Genomic DNA, 24,105 nt, shown 5'->3' with positions numbered 1-24,105 from the left:
TAAGAAGAAAATTAGGAGAGTGGAATCATGGATCTGAGTGAAGACACCATGATAAAAGAGGAAAGTGTGGTGCACATGATTGAATGTAGCAGAGAGATCACTAAAGAGAAAGTGATGTCGAAGCACCACTGCATTTAAGGAGTGGGATTGCTGGTGATCTTGGCAAGGAAACTTTCAGTGGCATGGTGAAACTAGATGATGGAAACCAGATGAATAATGAATGTGAATGAGAATGCAAAAGTAGCAAATGTAGACCATTCTCTCAAGAGGTTTGACTCTAAGTCTTTGAGGGCTTGTATGGTGCCTCCTTGCGTCTTGAATCCCAAGGTCTAACACACAACGAATGATAAATAAACAACTGTTGAATTAATGCTAAACTGAGGGGAAGAAGATGAGGCAAAGGCGGCCGGGTGTGGTGGCTCACGCCTGTAACCCTAGCACTCTGGGAGGCCGAGGCGGGTGGATCGCTGGAGGTCAGGAGTTCGAGACCAGCCTGAGCAAGAGCGAGACCCCGTCTCTACTAAAAATAGAAAGAAATTATATGGACAACTAAAATATAGATATACAAAAAATTAGCCGGGCATGGTGGCGCATGCCTGTAGTCCCAGCTACTCGGGAGGCTGAGGCAGTAGGATCGCTTAAGCCCAGGAGTTTGAGGTTGCTGTGAGCTAGGCTGACGCCACGGCACTCACTCTAGCCCGGGCAACAGAGTGAGACTCTGTCTCAAAAAAAAAAAAAAAAAAAAAAAAAAAGAAGATGAGGCAAAGGCTCCTGGGAGGATGAGTCAAGGAATAGGATGAGTTCAGAGTAAAAACTGAGTTCACTTTAGACAGGATGCAATCTCTCCTCCATCAGGACAAGATTAAAGGAGGCCAAGAAATTGAAATAATTTTCTTCTGCTGGCTTCCATTTTATTGATGAATTCAAAAGCAAGGTGATCTACTGTAAATGTCAAGGGAAGGGAAGAGGTAAGTAAATTTAGAGTAGTAGAGAGCAAGAGCTTACTAGGAAAGCAGAGGGATCGCTGGGCAGCTGAGGGCCCACTTGAGGGTGGAGAGCATGAATGGCCAAGTTAGCATGAGTGTGGGGCGGGGGAAAAAAATCCTCAGAAGTAGAGACTGCAGGAGGACTGATCTGGGATTGGGCTTTTTCTAGGTGGGTAAACAAAAACATGAGGGAGCGAGGGAACCTAAGATATTTGGAATTGGTCCACACTGGAAGGAACTGAAGACCAAAGGGGACTTTGGTAGGAACTACAAAGATCAGGAAGTCTTAAAACAAAGATGGCCTTGTAGAAGGCATGGTAGAATGAGAGCCAAAGGTCTGTTATAGAGGCCAATCCTATGCAAATGTAAGGTAGGTACACATCTAATCCTGTTGCTTTAAGGTCTGGCCATTTCCATGATCATGACAGGGCACTCTGACCAACTTCACCAACCTCAGCTCAATGGCTCCCAGAACAGTGCCTTGTTCCTGAATCCACTATGCTTCTTTTGTGATGCTGCAATTCCAAAGGGGAGACAGAGGCAATATTTTACTCTCTTTCTCAGAGTCCAGTTCTTGCCATTAGAAAGATTCTTGATATCTTTAGTGAATGAATAAATAAAAGAATGCCTCCACATGTTTGCACATCTAATGTGGTGAAATGCAGACTATTGTGCTCATTCTGTCTGTGTAGGTACCTATGGAACATTCTTAGTTCTGAGATCCCACGCAGCAGATTTCTGGCCTTCTGCATGAAGCCATTCCACCAAAAGTTGGGAAAGAAGCTGCAGAAGGAACTATGGGGCTGGCGTGAAGGAGAAATGATGCTTTGGCGGCATATGACAAGCCAGAGGGTTCCACAGGACATCTCCTGAGTGGTGCAGAGAACTTGGTAAATTAAATAAAAAGGTGCATGTATCAAACTATGAAGAAATCCTAAGTCCCAGCTGTGGGTGCCATAGATGTGTATGATATTCAAACATATTAGAAATTCTAACTCAATATAATTTATTGACAGTCACTATTAACTTTAGTGAATATGCTGAAGAACTTAAAATGCCAAAGATGCTATAAAAATCAATTCTTACTCCAAGACTCAAACTGTCATGGATGGCATTATTTGTAGGCACACAGTGGTTTCAGAAGCCACAGACAGTTAATAAAATGTGACAAAATAAGTTTTTAGGTACTAAATGATCCTTAATTATTGTTTGTCTCAGAGTCAAAATGATTTAGAATTTTCCACTTTAATAATAAATTATCAGTCACTAAAATTTTTATCATGCACTGAATTATACCAAAGAGCCAGGAGGAAATTATTAATCTAGAGCAAGCCTGGAGTGGGACTTCTCGTGCTAAGAATTATCCAAATCAATGTGGCAAGAGCAGCCATATGGAATGTTTGCAAAGCATTTATCGTGGGAAATGAGCATGGGTGTTAACACACTCTTTATAACTACAAATTTGAGGATGCTGTTTTTTTTCAGCAGTGAGATTGCAGTGTTAAATAAAGCTAAACTTCATTAATTCAGACAGCACTAACATGGAACTTTAGCTGAAAGTGCAGCTGGTTTGTGAGGCAGCCAAAAGTAAAAACAAGGTTTTAAAAGGAATATTTCTACCACTCCAGGAGCATTTAGTGCAGCAAGACAGCTGCTGGGTTTTAAAATCTAAGGACCTGGGCAGGGTTGAGTCTGGCTTTTGTGAGGCTTGAAGCTTACATAACTTGGGAGAACCCACTTTAAGAGAAGGGATACAAAATTCCAAATGTAAAATTAAACATAAAATGTGAATTTTAAAAATATTTATGTGAAGCATATAAAGTATTTCTTTCAAATGAGAAAATAAATTATAACAAATTTTTAAAAGCCGAGACATGCCACAAACATCCAAAACCCAGGAAAATAATTCATTAATAACTGCCTGAGATACTTCTATAAATTTACTTTCTTGTATTTTTGTTCACGTACTTTCAATTGCTTTGTGTAATAAATATTTATAATGTCTTTTGTATAGAGAGAATAGCAATATAATTTAGTCTTTTCTCAATCAAGGTTCACTGAAATTTGCTTTTTATTATTAACACTTTAGAAAACTTTCAAGCCACTTCCCTGTGTTGGTCACAGTTTTATACGCCGTTTCAAATGGAACTGCTGGGTTTTTTCAGGCTAAGATGCTCTGAAATTTCCAGAACACAACTTGCAGTGTTGCAACATGGAAAACATCTATATATTCAGATGCAGTCACTGTTCCTAGTGCTGCCTCAGGTTTGTGCTCTTCAAACATAGCAATTCTAATACCTTCTATTTCATGTGACTTCCACAGCAAAAAAGAAATGCCCCTGGTATGTTTATATAATTATATTCAATTGTATTCACGGCATTATCAAGTATGTTTCTGATGGAAGTTTTGTTCTCACTAGACATTAATGAGAACTGAATCATTCACTTAAATGGAATTTATGGAAGTGACTGTAAATCACATTATTCCACAACCCCCCAATTAAGGGCATCCCCAAGTCAACTTTCTCTCAACTAGATTGCAGAAGAGCCCATGGCCACTCCAGTGACACCCAAAACAAGAAGTGTGATGGATGGAAAGTTGGCCAGGTGGTCTTAGCCAATTGCTTATAAAGTATTTCCTTCTGCAGGTTTTCCCAAAACAAATGTGAATGCATGTGCCGAGCCCCCCAGGCAGGGGGACTGAAGCTCAAGCTTCATTAGCTTCACAGTTAACCCGCTTCTGGGGGCTGGGTCAGGTCACCGCTCTGCCCTAAGCCTGCAGCTTTTGAAAACTCTTAATTTGTCTGAACTTCAGTTTCTTCTTTGTCAGATGAGGCTGCTACTAATAGTATGTTTCACCGGGTTGTTGTGAGCTCAGAATGAGTTAATTCATGGAAACTTATAACATTTGGTACACAACAAGTGTTCAATAAATATTAGCCCTCACTATTAAGTAAAAGGTATTATAAATTACAGGGTACTAGAGAAAACAAACTCTTTAGAAGAATAATTCCTATAACAACAATAAAGACACTAAGCAGATATAATTGTCATACAGTAATTAAAACTGATTTCCTAAGTTTATCATTACATTAAATTACTATATATATTTGAAAACAACAAAACTACTTTTAAAAATTGTATCTGTGAGATTTAACTTGTACAGATGGAACACCCCCTCTTCCCATCTTATTATATTTGAAATTGGGGAAGTGGGTGATTTGTTATACTATAGTATTTTAGGAGGAAGAATATTCCTTCTCTAGTATTAACTATTCTAACTGGTGTGTTACATTTCCTTTCCTAGGAAGCATACAAAGAATTCCATTCCCAGAAATCAAGGTTTCAAAACATCTTTAGAAGCAAAGTAAACAAAATGGAAAACAAATTCTAACAATGATTTCATTCATAGGAAACTTTTTCATTCCTAACAAAATCAAAGAACACTATAAACCTTTTCAGACTACACACATTCTCCACTTTACCTTGAAAATCTAAATATTTAATAAGATATAAACTGTAATACTACACAAAATAAGTGAGAAGGTATGAGATATATTAGAGCCAAATTTGATGCAGAGGTCCCTACAGAAATGGGTATGCAATCTCTCTCAAAGTCATAAATTAATATGCTGGAAGATTCTCCAGACAGCAGGGATCAGAATAAACTGAGAAGGAAGAAATATTTTCTGCCAGGAGCCTGCAGTAAGAATGCCAAATGTAGGGGAGCAGGGAAAGCCTTTTAAAAAACAAATAGGGTTCATTGTGGAGCCATTCATCTGTCTAAAGCAAACCAGATTATAATTAGTATTTTATTAGTGCTTAGACTTTTTGAAACATCTTGAATTTGAACACATGGATTTGAACAGCTGAGGTCCTTTCTCATGGTTCCTATAAATGTGCATCTTCTTTCAAAAATAAATGAATCGTTGCTCTTTGTTCTGATTTTTGGCTTCTCAATGCCAACTCACTTGTTGGTCACACTACATGGAAGGCAGAGGAAATGCCAGTCACCTAAAGAATCTAAGTCTTCTGGAGAGAAAAGCAGTCCATGTGAGGGCTCAGGTAGGAGACAGAAAAAATCCTGGCAGTTATCTTATTTTTCATGAAGAAACCAGAGCTGAGCTTTGCCAAGCAGACAGCAATGAGCTCACTGGCCTGAAATAATTACGCATTGAGACTTTTCCTCAGGACAGAGCTAATGCGTTTATGCAGGAAACATAACTCAAATATTGATTTACAGGGTTTTTCTTTTTAAGTCAGTAATCAGTCAGTACTCTTACCCTGTCCTTGAGCATGTCAAAGTTCTCTGTTATATTAATACATAAACTAGGAGATTAAATAGAAACTAAACATTCAACTAAAGCAGATCACTCTTAATTCACATTCTTTATGTTTGGTAGTCTTATTTCTGTTTTTGGAGATAAAAACAAAAAAAAAAACAAAGCCTCAGACAATTGAAAATAATAGAAGAGTTTTTCCAAGATATAATACTCTACGGTTGAGACTCAGAACTTAAGCACAAACTGAAGCAAACCCAAGACAAATCGCTCTGTTTGGCCCAGAGCCAATTTGAGAAATGTTCTTTTTAATCGAGATTTAATGTGCTGTGATGTTAGCCAAGGGAACAGAGACAGGACTGAATTCAAATAGTTCCTGTGGGAAGATGCAGAACAGGATCCAAAACAGCAATCTATATATTTTTGCATACTTTTGCTCTATGCCTAAAGAAAAAAAGATAGAAGTATAGGAGAATGGCAGATAATTCACCTAAAACTCAATAATGCATGCTGTCAGTTTACCAGGTCCTTCTAACACTCCCAACCTGTGCTTTAAGTATGAGAAGAAGAGATAAATGCATATCCGTCAGTGTCCAGCTCTCACTTGGTTGTCAGACTCATAGGTGGCTGCAGAGAAGGTCTTCACTTATTGTCAAGGTGGTATATTTTGTTTAATTTTTTTGTGGCTTTCAAATAAAGCACTTTAATTCTTCGTGAGTATTGCTACTGATGACAGTAAAGCCAAAAAAAAAAAAAAAAAAAAAAGTCGTTTGAGAATATTCCACTGTGAAATCAGGATGCAGAGGATGTTAAAGTAGGAAATTTGCTAACATAATATGCAAAGGTTAACAGCACAAATGATATTTATTTCCACTAACTTGTGGATGTTCAATTGTACAGTTAAATGGATTGGTAAGAATTAAAATAAAAACATATTATGTTGTTGTTGATGATATTGAAAATTGACCATGTCGCTCCCCAGAAGAAGCTCAAAGAAGAATGGTATGCTATTCTGAAGGCAAATCTGATGTAAGTCCAAAAAGGGCTTAGCCACATCAACTTCCTTTGCTTTCTTCCATTACCCTGACTTTCCCCATCCCTCCCCTCCCCACCATCCTGACAAGGTGGCTCCTCATCATTCAGGCTTGGCTGAAATATCTCCTTCTCCAAAAGCCCTTCTCCGACCACATTATCCGTCAAGTACTGTCCTATCAGAGCTCCACCGCATTATCCTGTTTCACTTTCTCCTTAACACTTACCTTTAAAATCATCTTGTTTGTTTATTTTCTTGTTTATTATCTCTCTCCTGCAGTACACCATAAGCTCCACGACAGCAGGGGCCATATCTGCACCTCCAGCACCTCAAACAGTGCCATTTGTTCTGTTCTTAGGTTGTGTGGGTCAGGCACTTGGGACATTCTCACTTGAAGTCTCATAGGTTGTACTCGGATGTGGTGCTGGCCATTGGCTGCAGGCCTTAGTTCCTCTCCACATGGGCCTCTCCTTGGGACTGCTAGAATGTTCTCAGGCATGGGGGCTGGCATCCCCCAGAGCAAGTAATGCAAGGTAGAAATGGCAATGCCTCTTATGACCTGGCCTGGGAAGTCAAAGGCTCTCACTTCCACCTGCTCTATTAAGTCACACAAGTCAGCCTGGGTGGAGACTACAGAGGAGTGAGTATCAGGAGGCATCGTGAAGGTCATTACCACACTGCTGATTCCAGTTCACCATTTTCAAACAGCAGGCCTTTGAGGTAAGGCAAGAAATAGCCATGAAACCTCATATTTTTACATATTACTTCAATATTTATAGGACTTTTAAAGAAATAATCAAAGCTTTCTACTTTTCTAAGGAGCCAGGGAAAAATATGTTATTTCTTCTTAGTGGCTGTTATGGTTTGAATGTGTCCCCCAAAGTTCATGGGGGGAAATTCGATCCCCAATGTAGCAGTGTTGGGAGATAGGACCTTTAAGAGGTGATTGGGACGTGAGGGCTCTGCCCTCTTGAATGGGTTAACGGCATTATCGAGGGAGTGGGTTCATTATCATGGGAGTGGGATCCTCACAAAATAACAAGTCTGGCCCCTCTTGCTCTCTCGTGCCCTCTCTTTGCCCTTCCACCATGGGATGACACTGCAAGAAGGCCCTCGCCAGAGGCTCCTCGACCCTGGACCGCCCAGCCTACCGAACCGTGAGCCAAATAAATTTCTATTCATTGTAAATTATTACGCAGACTGTGGTAGTCTGCTATAGCAGCATAAAACAGACTAACACATTGACAGAATAAATCATAAAATGACTACTGTCATTCCTTTCACTTTGTATTTAGCAACAAGTTACTGGTTTTGTTTTACTATCTATTTAGTTGGGAATGTGCAGCTCTCAAACTCTTTGAAATGTCAAAGTAGGATTAATGTCAAGTTCAGACGAAGCTGGGAGGGATTTGAGCAAGTATTTGGAAGTAGGTCCCCAGTCAGAATCTGCAGCCGATGTCTCTTTCGAGACAATGACATATGCAATTCTTCTACCAAAAATGATCTCACTTGTTAACAGTTGATTGTTCAGGGGTCTGGAAATGATAGTGGATTATTTTACCACCCAGGGGGAAAGTAACTACAGACTGTGGCCATGTGTAACCTTTGTCTTCTCAGGGATCAAAGGCCAAAGAAGGCAAATATTTTTTTTTAAGTTGCTGAAAATAAGAATTACCTGTCTGTATTTTTAAAAGTCATGATCATTTTTTTTACACAGTCGAAGAAAGAACAGCTTCTCCCAATTATTTCAGATAAGATAGCTGAATTTCTACTACAATCACGAAAACGAACTATATGGATAAATAAATAGATCAATTCATCAATAAATTAACTAAGACCTACCTAGAAAAATGCCTCTTTGTAAACATAAAAAGGAAAGCATTGGAAAAGAGGAAAATGGAGTCAAATGTATGTTGGTAAGAATGAGATTTCATTAAAATGAGAACTCCAAAAATTCAATGAGGAGAAATGATTTCAGAAGGTAAAACACAGACTATGGTTTATTTACCCTCTGCTCCTTTGACATCAGAACAATAAAGTGTCCCTTTTAGGGAAACTATTTGCTTTCTAGTTCAAAGCTATAGAACACCAGGGCAATTTGTTATCTAAAACTTGAAAACTGATGCACAGATTGGGGGAAGCAACACTCAATCTCAGAAACTCTATGACATGGAAGAGAGAGAGAAACTTCAAAATCCATTCTACTTCAGGGCAGAAATGATTTCACTCTCAGTCTATTAAATCACATTTACTATGACAGCAGAGTAAAAACTCACAGGGCATTTTATGCGATCACGCCAGAGTCCCAGTGTCACCATGGCACTCTAGAAGAGTCGTCCTTCAGAAACTCAAAACAGCTGGCAGCAGATTTTAGGAAAATGAAGCAGCTGTCTTACAGCTGGAGAGTATCAGCTGAGTAGCCAAGTCTGGAGAGGGCTGAGGGAGGCAGCCAAAGAGCAGAGCTTTCTCCAGATCATTCTGATCCAGCAGGAGGATTTGCTTTTTATTTATAAGTTATGGCTCAGAAAGAGAAGAGTTTGGTTTTAGAAACTGAACCCCAGCAATGTAAGTTGTCAATGGGAAGACTCTTTGAAAAAGGAAATTTTTACCTTCTTGATTTTACTCTTCTGTAGTATATAAATTCAAACTCAGCAGACAAGCGATTCTCGGTCTTCCATATCTCTACTTCGCCCGACTTTCCTTCTGCTCCTAAAGTAAAGCATCAGCAAGAAAAGAGGTGGCCCTAGACTTCATGTTACAAGAACTTTTTACAGTACTCGGGCTTCTGGACTCTGAAGGCATCATCAATATTTACCACTTCTATGATATAATGACACCACTGTGAAGTAAAGCCCTTCCCTGGGAGCAGTTATCACTTCGGCGCAATAACCCATTAGCCTGGTGAGACTTGACTTCCAACTGCCAGGTTCTTCTAACCCCCAAAGTGCAGATGCAAACCACGTTCCTCATGCAGTAGACTGCCTACAGGCTGGCCAGCAGCTTTTGCAAAGAACAAACACATATATTGTTTCCCATCACAATGGCAAATGTCAAACTCCTATTTTTGCCTTTTCCAAAAAAAAGGGAGTTGAGGGAAATTCTAGGGAAGACTTGCACTTACTTATTTTTCATGCATGAGAAAACTTAAATCTAACAAACACCTTCACTATGGACACTCATGCTGCAAATATTCCATTCCTAGTGTCAACAGCAATGGTTTTCCCAGTTTTCAGATCTGGAACTGTCTTCTGACATAATTCTTTGGATTCTTTTTCTTCTCATCACAGCCCTTCTTTTTGGCTGCTGTTGTTCACGGAAGACATGACATTTTCACTCAGGTGAGAGGGAAATTTCTTTTTTTAATTTTATATGATATGAATCATCAGTCTAATCACCGAGGACTTAACACATGGATAAGTCAAAGCTACAGAAGAAGTCAAATCTCAGTACAAATAAAGAAAAAAAAGCTCAAAATCCTATCTTAAATAATGTGGCTATAGAATGAATTGTTTCATTTTTCATGGTGTCAGTGGTGGAACTATCACACAAATACCTATCATGCTGTAGTTAGAAGCGTCTTTAAAGTTTAGCTTATCCAACGCTCATTGTAAAGATGAGGCAACCAAGGCAAGGAAGGGAATTCAAGAAAATCTGCAAATATGGTGGTGCATGGCATAGACAATGCAAAATAGCAAACAGGTAAGGAATCAGATATAACTGGTGCTTGAATGCCTTATGTGAATGTTGCTGAATACCTTCCAGTTTTTTTCCAAGCTGAGATAAAAATTAGGCTCTGTTATCTGAACACACAAGTCTTAGGCAGCATAGAGACAGAGTTGTAGCTCAAGGGTGTATTGGATGATTGGAGCAAACTGACCTGTTATCAAAACTAGCCTCACTATATTCAAAATACAGACAATCCATGTGCGGATATGTGAAGTTCAACTACTGCCTTTATTTTAAGAAGACACATGGGAAAATGAGGTTTTGGCCCTCACAAAGCTAACATCAGTAGCAAAGTCTGGCCAATGAGCCTGGAGGTTCCATGCTTCGCAAAAGGACATTTAATAATCTGCCTCTCAAAGGGCAAGGGGAGTTCAGCAAATATCAGAGAGTTGCTGACTTTTCCTCTTTAGACAAACACCAGCAGTTTCTCTTTAGTTTACCAGTATTTGCATAGGCATTATGAAAAGCTGTTAAGATTCCGAACCATTGTCAAAGAGGACTTGGCAGAATCTAACTTAATCTTCTTTAACTGAAAGACAGAAAACTGGCCCAGAAGTGGGCCTGTAGCATTCAGTCACCTGCTGGCATTGCTGCAATCTGATGCCTAAGAGAGGAGGATCCAGTATGTCTTTGATGCCCAGTCAAAGCTTTGAAGCTGTGACAAGACCACAGGACAAAGGCAGCACTGTTTATGCAAATCTAGAAATAAAAGAAGCTAAACTTCAAAGCCATTAAAAGTAACATCAGAAATTCAATACCCAGAGATGATTGGAGGCCCTACACCCATATGAAATAGAAAACCTAAAAGCAAAGCTGGGCAACACACCAAAACACATACTGCAGGAAGGAATCCTAAGCTGGCCAGAGCCTGGCTCACGTGCTTAGAAGCCTTAATACATGCGGCTCCCTTAGCTAAGAGGTAGCCATCCGTGTGCCAAAGGAAGGACAGCTTGGGTAGATGCTGCTCCTTCTGCTACACACAGCTGCTTCGTAAGAAGCTCCAGTATGTGCCCTTGCAAGGCTGGCCCTCATGGTGCCACATGCCTGGTAGTTCAGTCACCATCAAGCACATGCTTTCCAAAGGAGACAACATTCTTAGCCAACACCATTAGGCACCGTATACAACAGGATGAAATGCCATGAGCTTCCTGAAAAAATTCGATTCCTTAAGGCCACCCCCAAAAGATACAAAGTTGGGCTGAGAGTCCAGGAAGCATCGACTATGCGGAGTTATGATTCAGATATGGTCACTCCTATGAAGGGGGGGAATGTTAGATCAGGAAGGGACCCTAGAGAACATTTCATCCAGAGGTTTTGCAGCCAGACTGCATATTACCACTCCCTGGGAAGTTTTCAAAATGTGTCAATGGCTCTGGCTCTACCAGACAGATTCAGACTTAATTGGTCTGGGATGTGGCCCAGGCATTAGTATTTTTTAATACCTCATCAAATGATTCTTTTAATAAGAAGCAGCTGCATTTGAGAACCACAACTCTAGCACATTTCCCTTACATTACAGGTGAGAAAACTGAGGACTGCAGATATGTGACTTGTTCAAAGTGACCCAGCATGAGCAATGCTTCCCGGTCCTTTCACAAGACAACACAGATAACAAAATGGTGATATTTGCACACTGAGGAAAAAAATAAAAGAGGCTTCTTTTGGCTGGAGGCAACTCTCCTGGAGCCTCCCCTGTACCAGGCTCACTTCATCCTCAAGTGATTATTATCTTCTTGGCTGGAGGACATGCTAAGCAATGAAACGCAGCTCATATTTTTGAGAAGGAAAAAGGATTAAAAAGGAAAATGGATTCATTAACTTCAGAACTCTTACTGTGGAATTTTTGATAGCCCTTCCACTGAAAGAACACAAGAAAACAGGGTGTGGAACAGCACAAGATTAAGCAACTGAGTTGTGAACTTCCCCTAGGAGGCTACAATTGTATGTGCAGTTGTGATAATGCTGCTGTATCGACGACTTAAGACATACCTTTGTGCGGCAGCAGCAAAATCAGAAAAATCCTTTGCACAGCAGAACAGAACAGTGTGAATTTCTGAAAAGTTATATTTTGAGTTTATAACTAGTGGAGATGCCAGGTTTAGGGATTTTGTGAAATCATGTAATTAAGGCTTAACTGCCAGCACTAAAAACAGGCTATTTTAATAGAGCATTTATATTTGTCATACATGAGGGAAGGAGTTTTTAACAGCATGCCAAAGAGAATATCAAGCAAGGGTAGGAAAATTAAATACAAGCAACAAAGAAACCAACATCAGGGGATATGAGGACTGAAGTGGCACAAATGAATACTATCATTTTTTGAAGGAAATGCACTGATTTGATTTCCCTACACTCTATTAAAAGATGTTCAACAATAGATATTTTTTCTTCTGTAAAACTAAATGCTTAATGAACACATCATGTAAGATACACATCAGAGAAGAAAAGGGCTTAAGGAAGTGCCATTTTATACTGTGCCCCAGTGCACGGAACTTCATACACTTGACAGTTTGGGGTATTGCCTTAAAAAAAAAATTTTTTTTTTGCATAGCCTCTGTTGGATGGAAAGAGAATACATGTGCTTGACTTAATAAAAAACCGCAGATGATGCATGCCTGGCTGTGTTTCTCCTATGTAATCCTGCACCTTACTACTTCTCTTAATAAGAAAACCCCTTGGCCTTTTTGATGGCTTAAGCATCTGGAATCTGGAGTTTCGAAGAGTCCTGAGTATGCCAACTTTCCAAACTTTGCAAAGCCCATGGTCCTGTACTTTGATCATCCTATGAAGATCCCCTAGTCCTCAATGGGCCTTCTGGGAGTTCATTTCCTGCAGTTCCCAAACCCAGAGGTGCATCCAAATCACTTGTGTACGTGCTTGTGTACAGATTCCTGGGCCCCTCCCATGGACATCTGATTGAATATGGCTGAAATGGGGCCCAGAAACCTCCGTATCTAACAAATGCCCCAGCTGCTGAGATGCAGCTGGACCCTGAACCAGTATTTGGGAAACACTAGTCGAGCCCAGCAGCCTTATACCAAAAGCAAAGTAGATGAATGGGGGTGAATCACTTTTAGGCCACCTTAAGTACTAATTTCAACAGGATTATCTGCATAGAGTTATCTGCACAGACAATCTGTGATGGCCGAATAAGTCAAAGGTTGTACATAACATTTTTTAATTCATTGTTTTAGAAATCCATAGTTTATCTTGTTAGAGAAAATTCTAGAATGGAAATAATGTGCCCAGTAAATCTCAAAGTCTAACAAGATTGAGGAAAAGCAGAGAGGAGACTTGTAGTTTTCTAAAATATTTTAGTGTGCTGGCTGTTTCAAGCCTTACATGCCAATGCCACAAAAGCCGTCTGCAGTCCAAGACACCGTTTGGCTGTCTGAGTGCTCTCCTGCCCAGCCTGCCTGCAGCGGGGAGAAAGCAGCAGCGTGGGAGCCGCATACAAGCTCGCTGTTCAACGGTGCGGTGATGACATGAAAAATCCTGATTCCGCCTGGCAGCAACTTTCCACTATCTTGGCTGGTCTTAACTGTAATCACTGTGGTGTGTGGCGCTGGGACAGGATTATGGGGCTGGCTGGCAGCCAAGAAACCAAAAAGCAGCCTATTAGGCCAGCAAGGGACTCCGTGTTGAGAATGCCACAACCCCAAATGTCCACAACCACATTTTTCACAACTATCCAAGGAATTTAAGTTCCACTGTGAGTCTCTAGCAAATTCTGCCTTTTTAAAGATCCTGAAGAGCAGCAGTTTCTCACTTAACGCAGCTTTCGGGGAGAATGCCAACCAACCTACATCCATAGACTCCCTTTCTTAGAGTCTCTTGCCTGTGAAAATAAGAAGCTTGCCCACTGCCCTCCCCATCCCAAAACGTATGCCATCACTCTCAGGAAGTAAACAGGCTGGAAAGAGTTGTCGGTCCCTACTGTCTACAATGTATGCATTTTGAGCTACCCTCAGGTTTTTGGGCTTGGCCGCCAAAATGGGGAAAGTTTCATCTAAGGAACCTCTTCTCTCCAGCCTGATACATCCCTCTGTAGGCCTTGACGTGATTCAACCTGGAAGGTAACGAGCTGTTCTAATACAGACAAGGTGCCAATGAAATCAGGTGCTCATGAAAATGCTTCCGTGGCAGCAGCCTGCCCTCAGACTCAGTCTCCTGCCATACTCTTGGGGAGTCTGCAGCCCAGAAACATTAGTTATGATTTTATTCATGTTTCTGAAATACACATCTTCTAAAGGGTCTTCAAACATTAATCAGAAAACCTTGGAAGGAGGAGGATTATTTTGCATTATATTTGCAGAGGAACAAATGCTCATCAGCTAAACGAAGAAGTCAGGGGACCAGCCTCAGCTTGCTGAATTTGACAAACAACTAAAACAATAATAACTGCTGCCTCAAGGAGGTGAAACATGTTACAAAGTCATAAGTTCAGCCCTGGCAGGATGTTATGGAGGTATTATTCAAAGTCTAAGTCTGAAAGGATTTCTCTATGGTGCTCCTAGAGAGGAAAAGAAATGCCCTCCAGCCAAATCTAAGGTTTAATTCATGCAAGAGACTTGGCTAAAGTCACCAACCACAAATGGCTGCATTTTCATGGATTTGAATGGCAGAAAGTTCCAGAGAATTAATTACAGCCACTCTACTTATATTCTGCATGGGTTTTCATTATTGCCTATAATAAGAATCCTTTCTTACTTTTATGAACATTAAAACACAGCTTTCCTACCAGAGGAAAGGAGAGCTGAGAGAAAAGTAATACAATCCTGATCCTTTTTACCACTAGGTCACTTGCTGGCAGCTTGCCAAGCCTGCTGGTTCCAAAAAGCAGTTACTACTTGGACCCTAGGGCTCCTTAAGCAGCCTGAGGAGAGAGCAAGAGTCAAGACCACATGCCAATGCGGGTAGGTAAGTCAAGTCCAAAACAGACAGCCAGGGGTGAATTGCAAGTGTGCACAGTGTGGGCCTCATGGGGACTTGGCTGCCTGGACAAAGGGGACAGCAGCCACTCAGCCCTAACAGTAGTTGCTGTATACAAATGCAGGCCTGGCAAGGTCAGGGGCTAGTTACATGGGCATGTTGTGCTTGTGAAAAGTTATCAAGTTATACATTTATGATATACACATTTTTTGGATGTATATTACATTTAACCAAAAAGGTGTTTTTTTTTTTTTGTTTTTTTTTTTTTTTTTTAATGGGCTTAGGGTCAGATTTTCTAGAGGCCAAGCTGGCTTTCATTGTGCCACCCGGGGCATAGTTGTAGGTGGGCTGGTAGTGTCCAAAGAACCTGGGAGAGAGAGAGATGGATTTAAAGATATCATACTTATGCAGAACAGGATATATAAAACATTCATATTTGGGTTGAAATGAAAAGGATATATGTATATGCATAGAAAGTTTCTAGAGGAATACACAAGAAACTTACTATTATTGGTCACTCTGGCAGGTGGTATGGAGAGGGGGGATTCACTTTTTATCATATTCCCAACTCATACCGTTTGAATTTTAATTATGTGAGTATATTACTTTTCCACTTAAAAAGAAAAAGAGCATCAAATTCTTAAAATAATTTAAAAGTATTTTTTAAATCCACAAGGACCTTAAGGGATTCAAATGTTTTAAAATCAACAATTTTTAATATGCTAACAACATATCGATTAAATTCAATTGAATAAACAAGTCACTGCTTTGAGAAGAAAAATGTCAAAACATATACAATACACACAGTTTGTACTTCCAGATGAAGAATGGCTATGATTTAAACACATGTAGTAAAATTTCTTCATAATCTGGTAACTGGGGAATAGATCTAGTGACCACACTGTAGGCTAATAATTTTCCCTGACTTTAACTTCACTGTATATTGTTATGTTTTATGAAGAAATGTACAGGAACAAGCCTTATAATTTTCCTACTACAGCACCTATATAAGCTGTATAATGGCGCTACTATACTGTGCCGTAGACTTGGAGACGGTGCCACACAGTGATACGACCCAAGTGCACATTTAAGTGTTGGAAAAAGGACCAAGGCACAACCGTCAGCTTTGCTAGTTACAAGGCTTTCATTGTTCATTCCTGGAACCACCAGAGACATACAAGCAAAAGGACCATAAGTAGCATATGCTTATATACCTGGAGTCACAAAGAAAGTTAGTGGCAGAATCATCTGGATAAAGGAGCTAAACACAGGGTCTGTGAAAACTAAACTCTGCTTAGAATAGCTGACATGCTCGTTTAAACCGTGAGGGAATATTTGTTATAAAATAGTCATCATTAAAACAGCTACACAGGATTTAAAATCTAGAAATCAGTCATCTCATTCCAACACTGATTCACTGTGTAATTTACTAGGGGAAATCCCTGAACTGCCCTGTGCTTTAGCTTCTCATGCATGCAACTCAATAAAATAGAACGAGGACAAGTTAGGCATTTTTTCTAATTCTGCAGGCAGGCAATCTGTCATAACTGGAGTAGGACTGGTGACATTTATTAGTCACTTCAATTTTTACCCAAAGCAAATACATAATTCTGAGGTCCGACTGTATTTTGAAATTGGAGGTTGGGGGAAGGATTGATAATTTCTCCAAGCATCTAGAATAAAGCTGAATTTAGGAGACAATCAAAGGTAAGACCACTAATTAAAAAGGCTGAAAAACTGACTCTGTTTTACCAGTATGAACCTGAAATGTAGCCAATGTGTATACGATTAGCGCTACCTTAATCCTTTGCCATTGGTAATACTTGAGAAATTTCTTTCTGTTCCTATGTGACTGTGATCACAGCAAGTGACCTGCATATTTATGTACAACCCACATATTTAGTCTCATTCTGTCTCTATGACATCTACCAAAATAGAGCAGAGTTCAGTAACTAGAAAGTGCCTGAGCTAAGTGATGAAATTATCAAGACAGCGGAAGGGAACCACTGAGTCCCTTGCATCGCTCAAGCGGAAGCGACTATTCTCATTTGAAAGGAACACTGGAGTTCTTATCTCCTTAAGCTGGGTCAACTGACAGAAGCAAAAACTAGAACTAATTGATCTTTTCATGATCTTAAACAGACCGTCTGTACTCAGTCTGTGACATGAGCTGCCTAGGTCATATTCCGGCTCCACCATGCACTAGCTTCGTGACCTCAGGCAAATTATTTACATTCTCTGTTTCTCAGTTTCCTCCTGTGTAAACTGAGAGCAAACTTTAATGGCACCTCCACCTAGGGATGTTGTCTGGGGTAAATCAGTTATACCAAAGTGTTCAAAAAAGTGCCTCCGTAAATGTTAGTTTTCGTTACGTTGATAATTTTTTGTTGGAAAGAAGAAACTAAATTGGGTTCTTTTTGAACATTTAAAAAACTATTTTGAAAGAGAAAGGTAAAAGAGATGGGACAAAAAGGAAAAGATTGATAGGATATAGCAACTATCATTTATTTAGTAGCATTTATGTAAAAGACATTTTCACTTACTTGTGACAACAACTCTTTGAGGTGGTTGTTATTACTTGTCATTTTCAGATGAGGAAGCTGTGTCTTAGAGGGTCACTAATGTGCCCACAATCACACAGATTTGTGCCCTAGTCTATGCGACTCTGAGCCCGCATACTCTTTCTCTGTGCCAAACTATCAGGTTGGGAAAAATAAGGAAAAGGAGGAGAAAGGTGAGGAAAACAGACTCATGGAAAAAAAGAGGACTAAAGTATTATCTACTTTTTCAGCCATAAACTAAAATTTCTAACCATAGGGATAATGTACACATTTAAAGTCAAGATTGTAATGATAACATATTAATATGACACCATTCTCACCACTGGCGCTAAAAACTGTCATTAGTATCACATTTTAGGAACATCTTATGAAAACATGTATATTCGTGTATCTAGTTAAACATTCACCAAAATGCTAGTGGTTGGGCATTAGAATGTGGAGATAAATTCAAGATCATCCTCAAACGATGCAGAAATAAAGTAGGATGCAAACTGTTAGGACCAGTAACCCAGAACCAGTAGAAGCTCATCATTGTTTATGTTCGCCGCAACTAAACTCATGTCTTTCCTTAAAAATCCATAAAATGGTTCCCAGTTTAGCACATTACTTTTTAAAACTCTACCAAATGAAATGCTCAAATCATTCTGTAGTTACATAGCAGATACTGCCTTGTACCTGCACAGACTCTCTGAATCCCAACTGTCTTCCCACAAGCAACACCAGGCTCTCCAAAACACAATCTTAATGTCTCGTTTGGAGCCAATGTTTTTCCCCGTGCCATGCTCCAGTTATCACTATCATGGTACTTGACCCCACTCCCCTTAATCATAGGTTTGGGAAGGGGGATGAGGTCAGCCTTCTCTCTATTGCTAAGGCCACTTGCTCACGGCTCCACTGAATTAAAGACAACCCACTAAAGTACACTGCCACATGTCACAACACTTCACAGTTCCCTTCATCTCAGTACAATGCTGATTCTCATAAACTTAGTGCAGGTTTTAATTATGGCACAAGGACTATCTTCCTTATCACAGAGTTGCAATATTTGAAAGAAAACAATTAGTTTGGTGGATTTTGAGATCAGACCAGTAAATGTAAAAAGTTTTCCTTTTTGCTGGTATAAAGTATCTCTGAAACATAAATTTTCCTTTATTCATCCCAATCTGAATAAGCTTGATGCTAACTAAGTACAGACATTCTCTGCTAGCGGAATCTTTGAGGTCAGTTTGTTGGTACTCATTTCACTTATATGTGCAGTGCAGAACTGGTCCACAACCCTAGGTAAGAAAAAATGTCATATCATGGGGAAGTCTGAATGTAATCAATGAGCCAGGCCCCTCAGTGACCCATCTAGAAGAGAAGTTTTATCAGGCACTCCTCCAGCCCTTCGTGGAGGTAAGTGGACGAATGAGAAGAGGAAGTCTGCACAGAGTGAGTTACTAAGATCAGATCCAAAGGAAGCTGGCACCCCAGGCTCTATATTCAACATAGTTCTGTTTTGTAAAGTTTTGATAGCTCACTGCAATTTTTGACACCGGCATGTGCTGGCTTTGCAGAGTGGATTCCAGTCAGTTTAGCATCTCAGAATGTTGAATAGAGCTTGGGAATGAGAAACTAGAGGTAAGCAATTGGCAGAAACCCCTTAAAGCGGTAACATCCTAAGCTGAGGTACTGCCTCCCTTGGAGCGTTATATCCCAGAACTTTCTCAGGCAAATATTCCCCTATGCTAGTCTAGAAGTCAGTATTTCTGGAGAGACCCTATGGTATAATTGGAGACTTGGAATCATTAGACCTGTCGCTCACTTTAACTCCCCTGAGAGCAAACTCTGGTTAATGCCCCAATACTATATTTTGCCTTGCTGTGCCCTATTTCTGGAACCTTCCTTTCTCAAGTTTTAATTGATTTCTATTCATCCTTCAAATCTCAGTTCAAAATAAGTGTCAGCTCCTCAAGAAGTCTTCCATGACCACACAACTGATTTAAAATCCTTTGGTTCTCCCCCAAACTCTTTAAATGCCATTCAGATCACCTCACTCTGCCCAGTGAAAGGAGCCATGTTTGTCTGTAAGGAACCACATCTTACTAAACTTTTTTCATCCCTAACTTGACTGGTTCTTACAAAAAAAGGTTATTAGGAGCATGTGCTTGTACAACCTCTTTGTGCCTCAGTTCTCCCATCTGTAAAAGGGTAAAATAATAGTGTATACCTGATAGAGTCATTATGCAGATTAAACCAGAAAATGAATAGCTCTTATTAAGTATTTGTGGAATTAATAAATAAATGTAATCTTGAGTAAGTCAATTACTTTAGACACAATTTCTTCTTCTGTGAAATAGAGATAATTTTATTTCTTCACAAAATGGCAGTAAGGATCAAATGAGAACACAGTTGGTGAAAGTACTTTGAGACCTGTAAAGAACTATTTAGAAACTAGCATTTGTACAATAACAATACCTAATAATAACCTAATAAATTATACAGGGTTTCTAAGACATAACCAATATTTTTTAAAGAAGAATCTTCAGTGACTGATTCAAAGGTTGCCAAAGGCCCTTGAGATTCTTCTTTAATTTTCCAACACTGGCCATCAAGGAAAATAGATTCCAAAGGTCTATTCTGAATTGGAAACCTACCCATCTAAATATTAATAAATAGAAGAACACCAATATCCACATAATCTCGGACATCCAGGGAATTTAGGATATACATTGATGATAGTTGATCCTAATCATATCATAAAATATATGAAATTCAGGAGCCAGAAAGAATTTTTGAAGTAATTTATTCCAATTCCCTCATTTTATTGATGAGGAAACTGATGCCTATCAATCCCAAGCAACCGGCCCAAAATCACCCATCAAGCTAGTCATAAACAACTCAAGACTCCTAATTTGTAGTTTATAGGTTAATATAAGTTTTATTTATGTCATATTCCCATTGCCACTACCTTTTTAGGGCAATCTTTAGGGACAAGCTTGGGTTCAAATTCCAGTTTTGCCATTTCTTAATTCTGTGACTTTAAGTGAATTACTGAAATAACCGAAGCCTCAGTTTCTTCGTTCATAAAATAAGGATCATAGCACTGCTCTGAAAAGTTTACTGTGTGATAAAGGAGGAAATGTCTGTAAACTAGGTAGCAAAGCTTGGTACCTGTTTCACCCCTCGCTAACTTCTTACAGTAAATATTGTAATGTCCTTAAAAATTAAATAGTGCATAAAGGCCACGACCATATTGTAAGACATCTCTTTTGGAAAAAGCAACTAAGAGAACTGACACTGGTGAAATTTTCTTTTGGTATTGAAGTGGTTAAAAAAAAAAATCCTTCCTTCTGGTTTAAAACCCGGCTGTACCAGCGCTCCCACTTTCCACATAATGTGCCCTTCTCCGTGGGGGCAGTCAGGAAAGTAGCAGCACAGCGCAGTACTATACCGTGTTTGCTTTCACACCTCGGCTCCTCTCCCTGCAGGTACCCTGGGGCTGCCAATTCCAGCGGCTGCTTTTACTCCTCCTCCTCTCCACCGCTGCTTTAAGGATGTGTCTCGTCTGAGAACAGCTCCGTTTACCAACACAAAATGGAAAGTGCTCCAGAGTGACGGGGGCTCTGTCTTCCTCCGGGGACCCGGCAGCCCATCTCCCCTGGCCCCTTAACAGCTCGCCCGGCCACCAACTTCGTCTCCCACTGATACTTGGGGTTTATAAAAGGTGGAAGACTGGACCGAGTTCTACAGGTGGGGCGGGCAGCCACCCCCACTGGTCCCCTGGCCCTCTCCCCAGGCCCAGAGGTCTTTCATCTGAGGACAAAACTTGACTGTTTATCTTTCCGAGGGCGGCTCCGTGACTCCCCAAGACGCAGTACCCCAAGGCGCCCCACGCGGTTTGCATTTGCAGCGGGGATGCGCCCCAGGAGGATGCACCCCAGGAGGATGCACAGGCGGGACAGCCTGGAGCGCTCGGAGGAGACGGGACCCGCGCTGGTGGCGTACTTGGGGAGACTCCGCGGACCCCGCCCAATCTCCATCCCTGGGTCCGGTCCCCCTTGGAGAACCAGGAGCCACATTTCCAGCCTCTGAGGTGGGAGCAGAAGCCGGGCTCCAGGAAGTCAGAGCAGCGCACTCTACGCCACCCCAACCACTGCGGACCCCTACGCCCCCTTGCCAGCGCAGTTACTTTCCATATGTCGAGTTTGGAGGGGAAGGCAGCGAAGTGACACTCCATCCCGTCACTTCGGGGCCAGGAGTATGAGATGGGGAAAGAGAAAACCTTGAGAGTTGAAAGCCCTCTTGAGGGGTCTCCCCAAGCCGCCTGTGGCAGGGGGAAGGAGGAACGATGCCACCTAATCCCCACGCCGCCCACACGGGCTCCGGTGGGCTGGTGATCCCCATTAGCACCCCACGCGCGCACAGGACAGCGCGTCCTTCCCCAGCCCGACCGCCTGCCCCGCCCAGGACTCCCGCCGGCGGTGAGGGACTGTGCGCGCCAGGTTTCCCGCGTGCCCTCGGCGGTCCCCTCGCCCTGCAGCGGCGCCCCCGCCCGCTCACCAGATGGCCATCCTGCTCTTGGGGTAGTCCAGCCGCTCCAGGCAGCCGAGGAAGTGCGGCAGCGTGTGCGCAGCGTTGCGGGCGAGGACGGCCACCAGCACCGTGGGTCTCTGCAGGGGCGACTCGGGGAAAACCACCGCCTCCTCTTCATCGTCCTCCGAGTCCGGCTCGGCGGCAAAGCGCGCCCGGCAGCCGCCGCGGAGCAGGGCCGAGGAGAGGAGCAGCAGCGACCAGGCGAGGGTGGCGGCGGGGCGCGCAGCCATGTTCCGGGCCGGGGCGGGCGGCGGGGACTGCCCGAGGGCGCCCGAGGCCGGCGGGGAGGGGCGGCGGCGGCTCACCGGGAGCGAGGAGGCTGCAAGGGGCGGCCCGGGGATGCGGCTCGCTCACGCCGGTCGCGCGCGCACGCTGGCACCGACGTCTGCAGCCCCCGGGACCCTCCCGCCGCCACCGCACCGCCCAGGCCCTGGCGCGGGTGCGCACCGCGTACCTGCTGCCGCCGGCGCCCGCCTAAGCCCCAGGCTGGCAGAGCGTCGCGGCCGCCGGGCTGTTTGTCCTCAGTCCTGCGGAAAGTTCCTCTAGTCTAGGCTCAGCTTGTACAGCTGAGGTCTGTGGCTTCCCCCAGAGCTGTGAGGTGTGGCCGCGTCTGCCAATGGGCGTGTGTGTGTGTGTGTGTGTGTGTGTACATAACGGTACAACCCCAAGAAAATTTATTCTGCTTTTGCAAACCGCAGTCTGAAGTCCTTCACAGTGATGCAATGTACCCACGTTTCCATAATGCACCTATTAACGAATGAGCAGAGCTCTAAAATAGAAAGTCGCCTCGACTGTTCACGACTATGACAAACCATTGTTTAGCCACCACAAAGGCAGAATGTTATACCGTCAACTTCTCCTGGAATTCATTCTTGACTGAATAGACATGCAGCAATACAAAGTTTGAAGACTTGGAGAATTTCAGAGCCAGATCGGACCCCTGAAAATAAAATAAGCCCCTCGAGGGACACTGTCGTGAAGCCCCTTTCTACTGCTAACCCAGGGACCTAAACTCCCTCACAGGATGGCATCTGAAACAGCAGATTCACTTAGACGGTTTTCTTTTTCCTTAATGACGCAAACTAACAAAGAATAACAAAGAGAGGAAAATACATTCATGTTGGAGAGCAGGAGAGAGGTGAGGAAGAAGAGAAGAGGTGAAGGAAGAACACAATTAGCACATAAAATGAAATGGCTAGGATACACTGCTAAAGGACATAAGCTCTTGAAGATACGAGGGAAGCAAGTATTGAAATGGGAAGTTCCTTCTTGGTGGAATTGTGTACCCTTCGATCTATGAGAGTGTACAGGGTGAATTGGTGCCACCGCTCATTCATGACCTCCAATCCCAGCTTGCCCTCAGCTCTGTTCCAAGGATTGGATCAATCCTTCTCAACAGCTGTGTGAGTCTTCCCCCACTCTCCTTTGACCCCCTCGCTCCCTCAGAAGTGTATATCACCTCCTTCATGAAACTCCCTCAACACCTCCCATCTCTAGCTATTAATAGCATCCCTACCAAGCCACTCCTCACTTGCAGGTGCCTGTTCATGACAGGGTCTTTGATACTATCCTCTCCCTTTCTGGTCCATGATTTTTCTCCATTATTTTCTCCACTTTCTACTGAATCTTCACCTGATCCCTCTCTATCAACTCTTTTCTTTCAAGCTAAAGACTTGGGTAGTCTTCTGTTATCCTTAAAAAATAATTTTTTCTAATCCTGTGTCTTCTATTAGCAGTCTCATCTCTTGGCCAAGCTACTTGAAAGAGGAGTCTACACTTGTTTTCTACACTTCCTCATCTTCCATCTTTCCCACCACCGTGCAAAGTGGCTTCAGCCCTCTCCACTGAAACTATTCTAGCAAAATCCCCAGATAACCTCAGTATTGGTGGATTCAGCGAACTGTCTTCGGTTCTCACTTTCCTGGGCCTCTGTTACATAATCTCCCCTCCTTGATCTCCTCTGATTCTACTTGTCTCCAAGCCAATCCCCTTCACTGTGTGCCTGTCCACTG

General features: G+C 42.0%; 1 protein-coding gene across 1 annotated transcript in view; it reads right to left on the bottom strand.

Moving 5' to 3' along the window:
- The window catches only part of COLGALT2 (collagen beta(1-O)galactosyltransferase 2), an 89,570-nt gene extending 66,875 nt beyond the window's left edge, over nt 1-22,695 (bottom strand). Inside the window, exon 1 of the mRNA XM_069459736.1 lies at nt 22,061-22,695. Coding sequence (XP_069315837.1) covers nt 22,061-22,323 — 263 coding nt within the window. The 5' untranslated portion in view covers nt 22,324-22,695. The remainder of the gene's footprint in view (nt 1-22,060) is intronic.
- Nucleotides 22,696-24,105: the final 1,410 nt, after the last annotated feature.

This window comes from Eulemur rufifrons, chromosome 27 (genome assembly GCF_041146395.1).
Source record: "Eulemur rufifrons isolate Redbay chromosome 27, OSU_ERuf_1, whole genome shotgun sequence".
Taxonomy (NCBI): Eukaryota; Metazoa; Chordata; class Mammalia; order Primates; family Lemuridae; genus Eulemur; species Eulemur rufifrons.
Note: the sequence above shows the minus strand (reverse complement) of the source record. Positions and strands in the feature narration are given on the sequence as shown.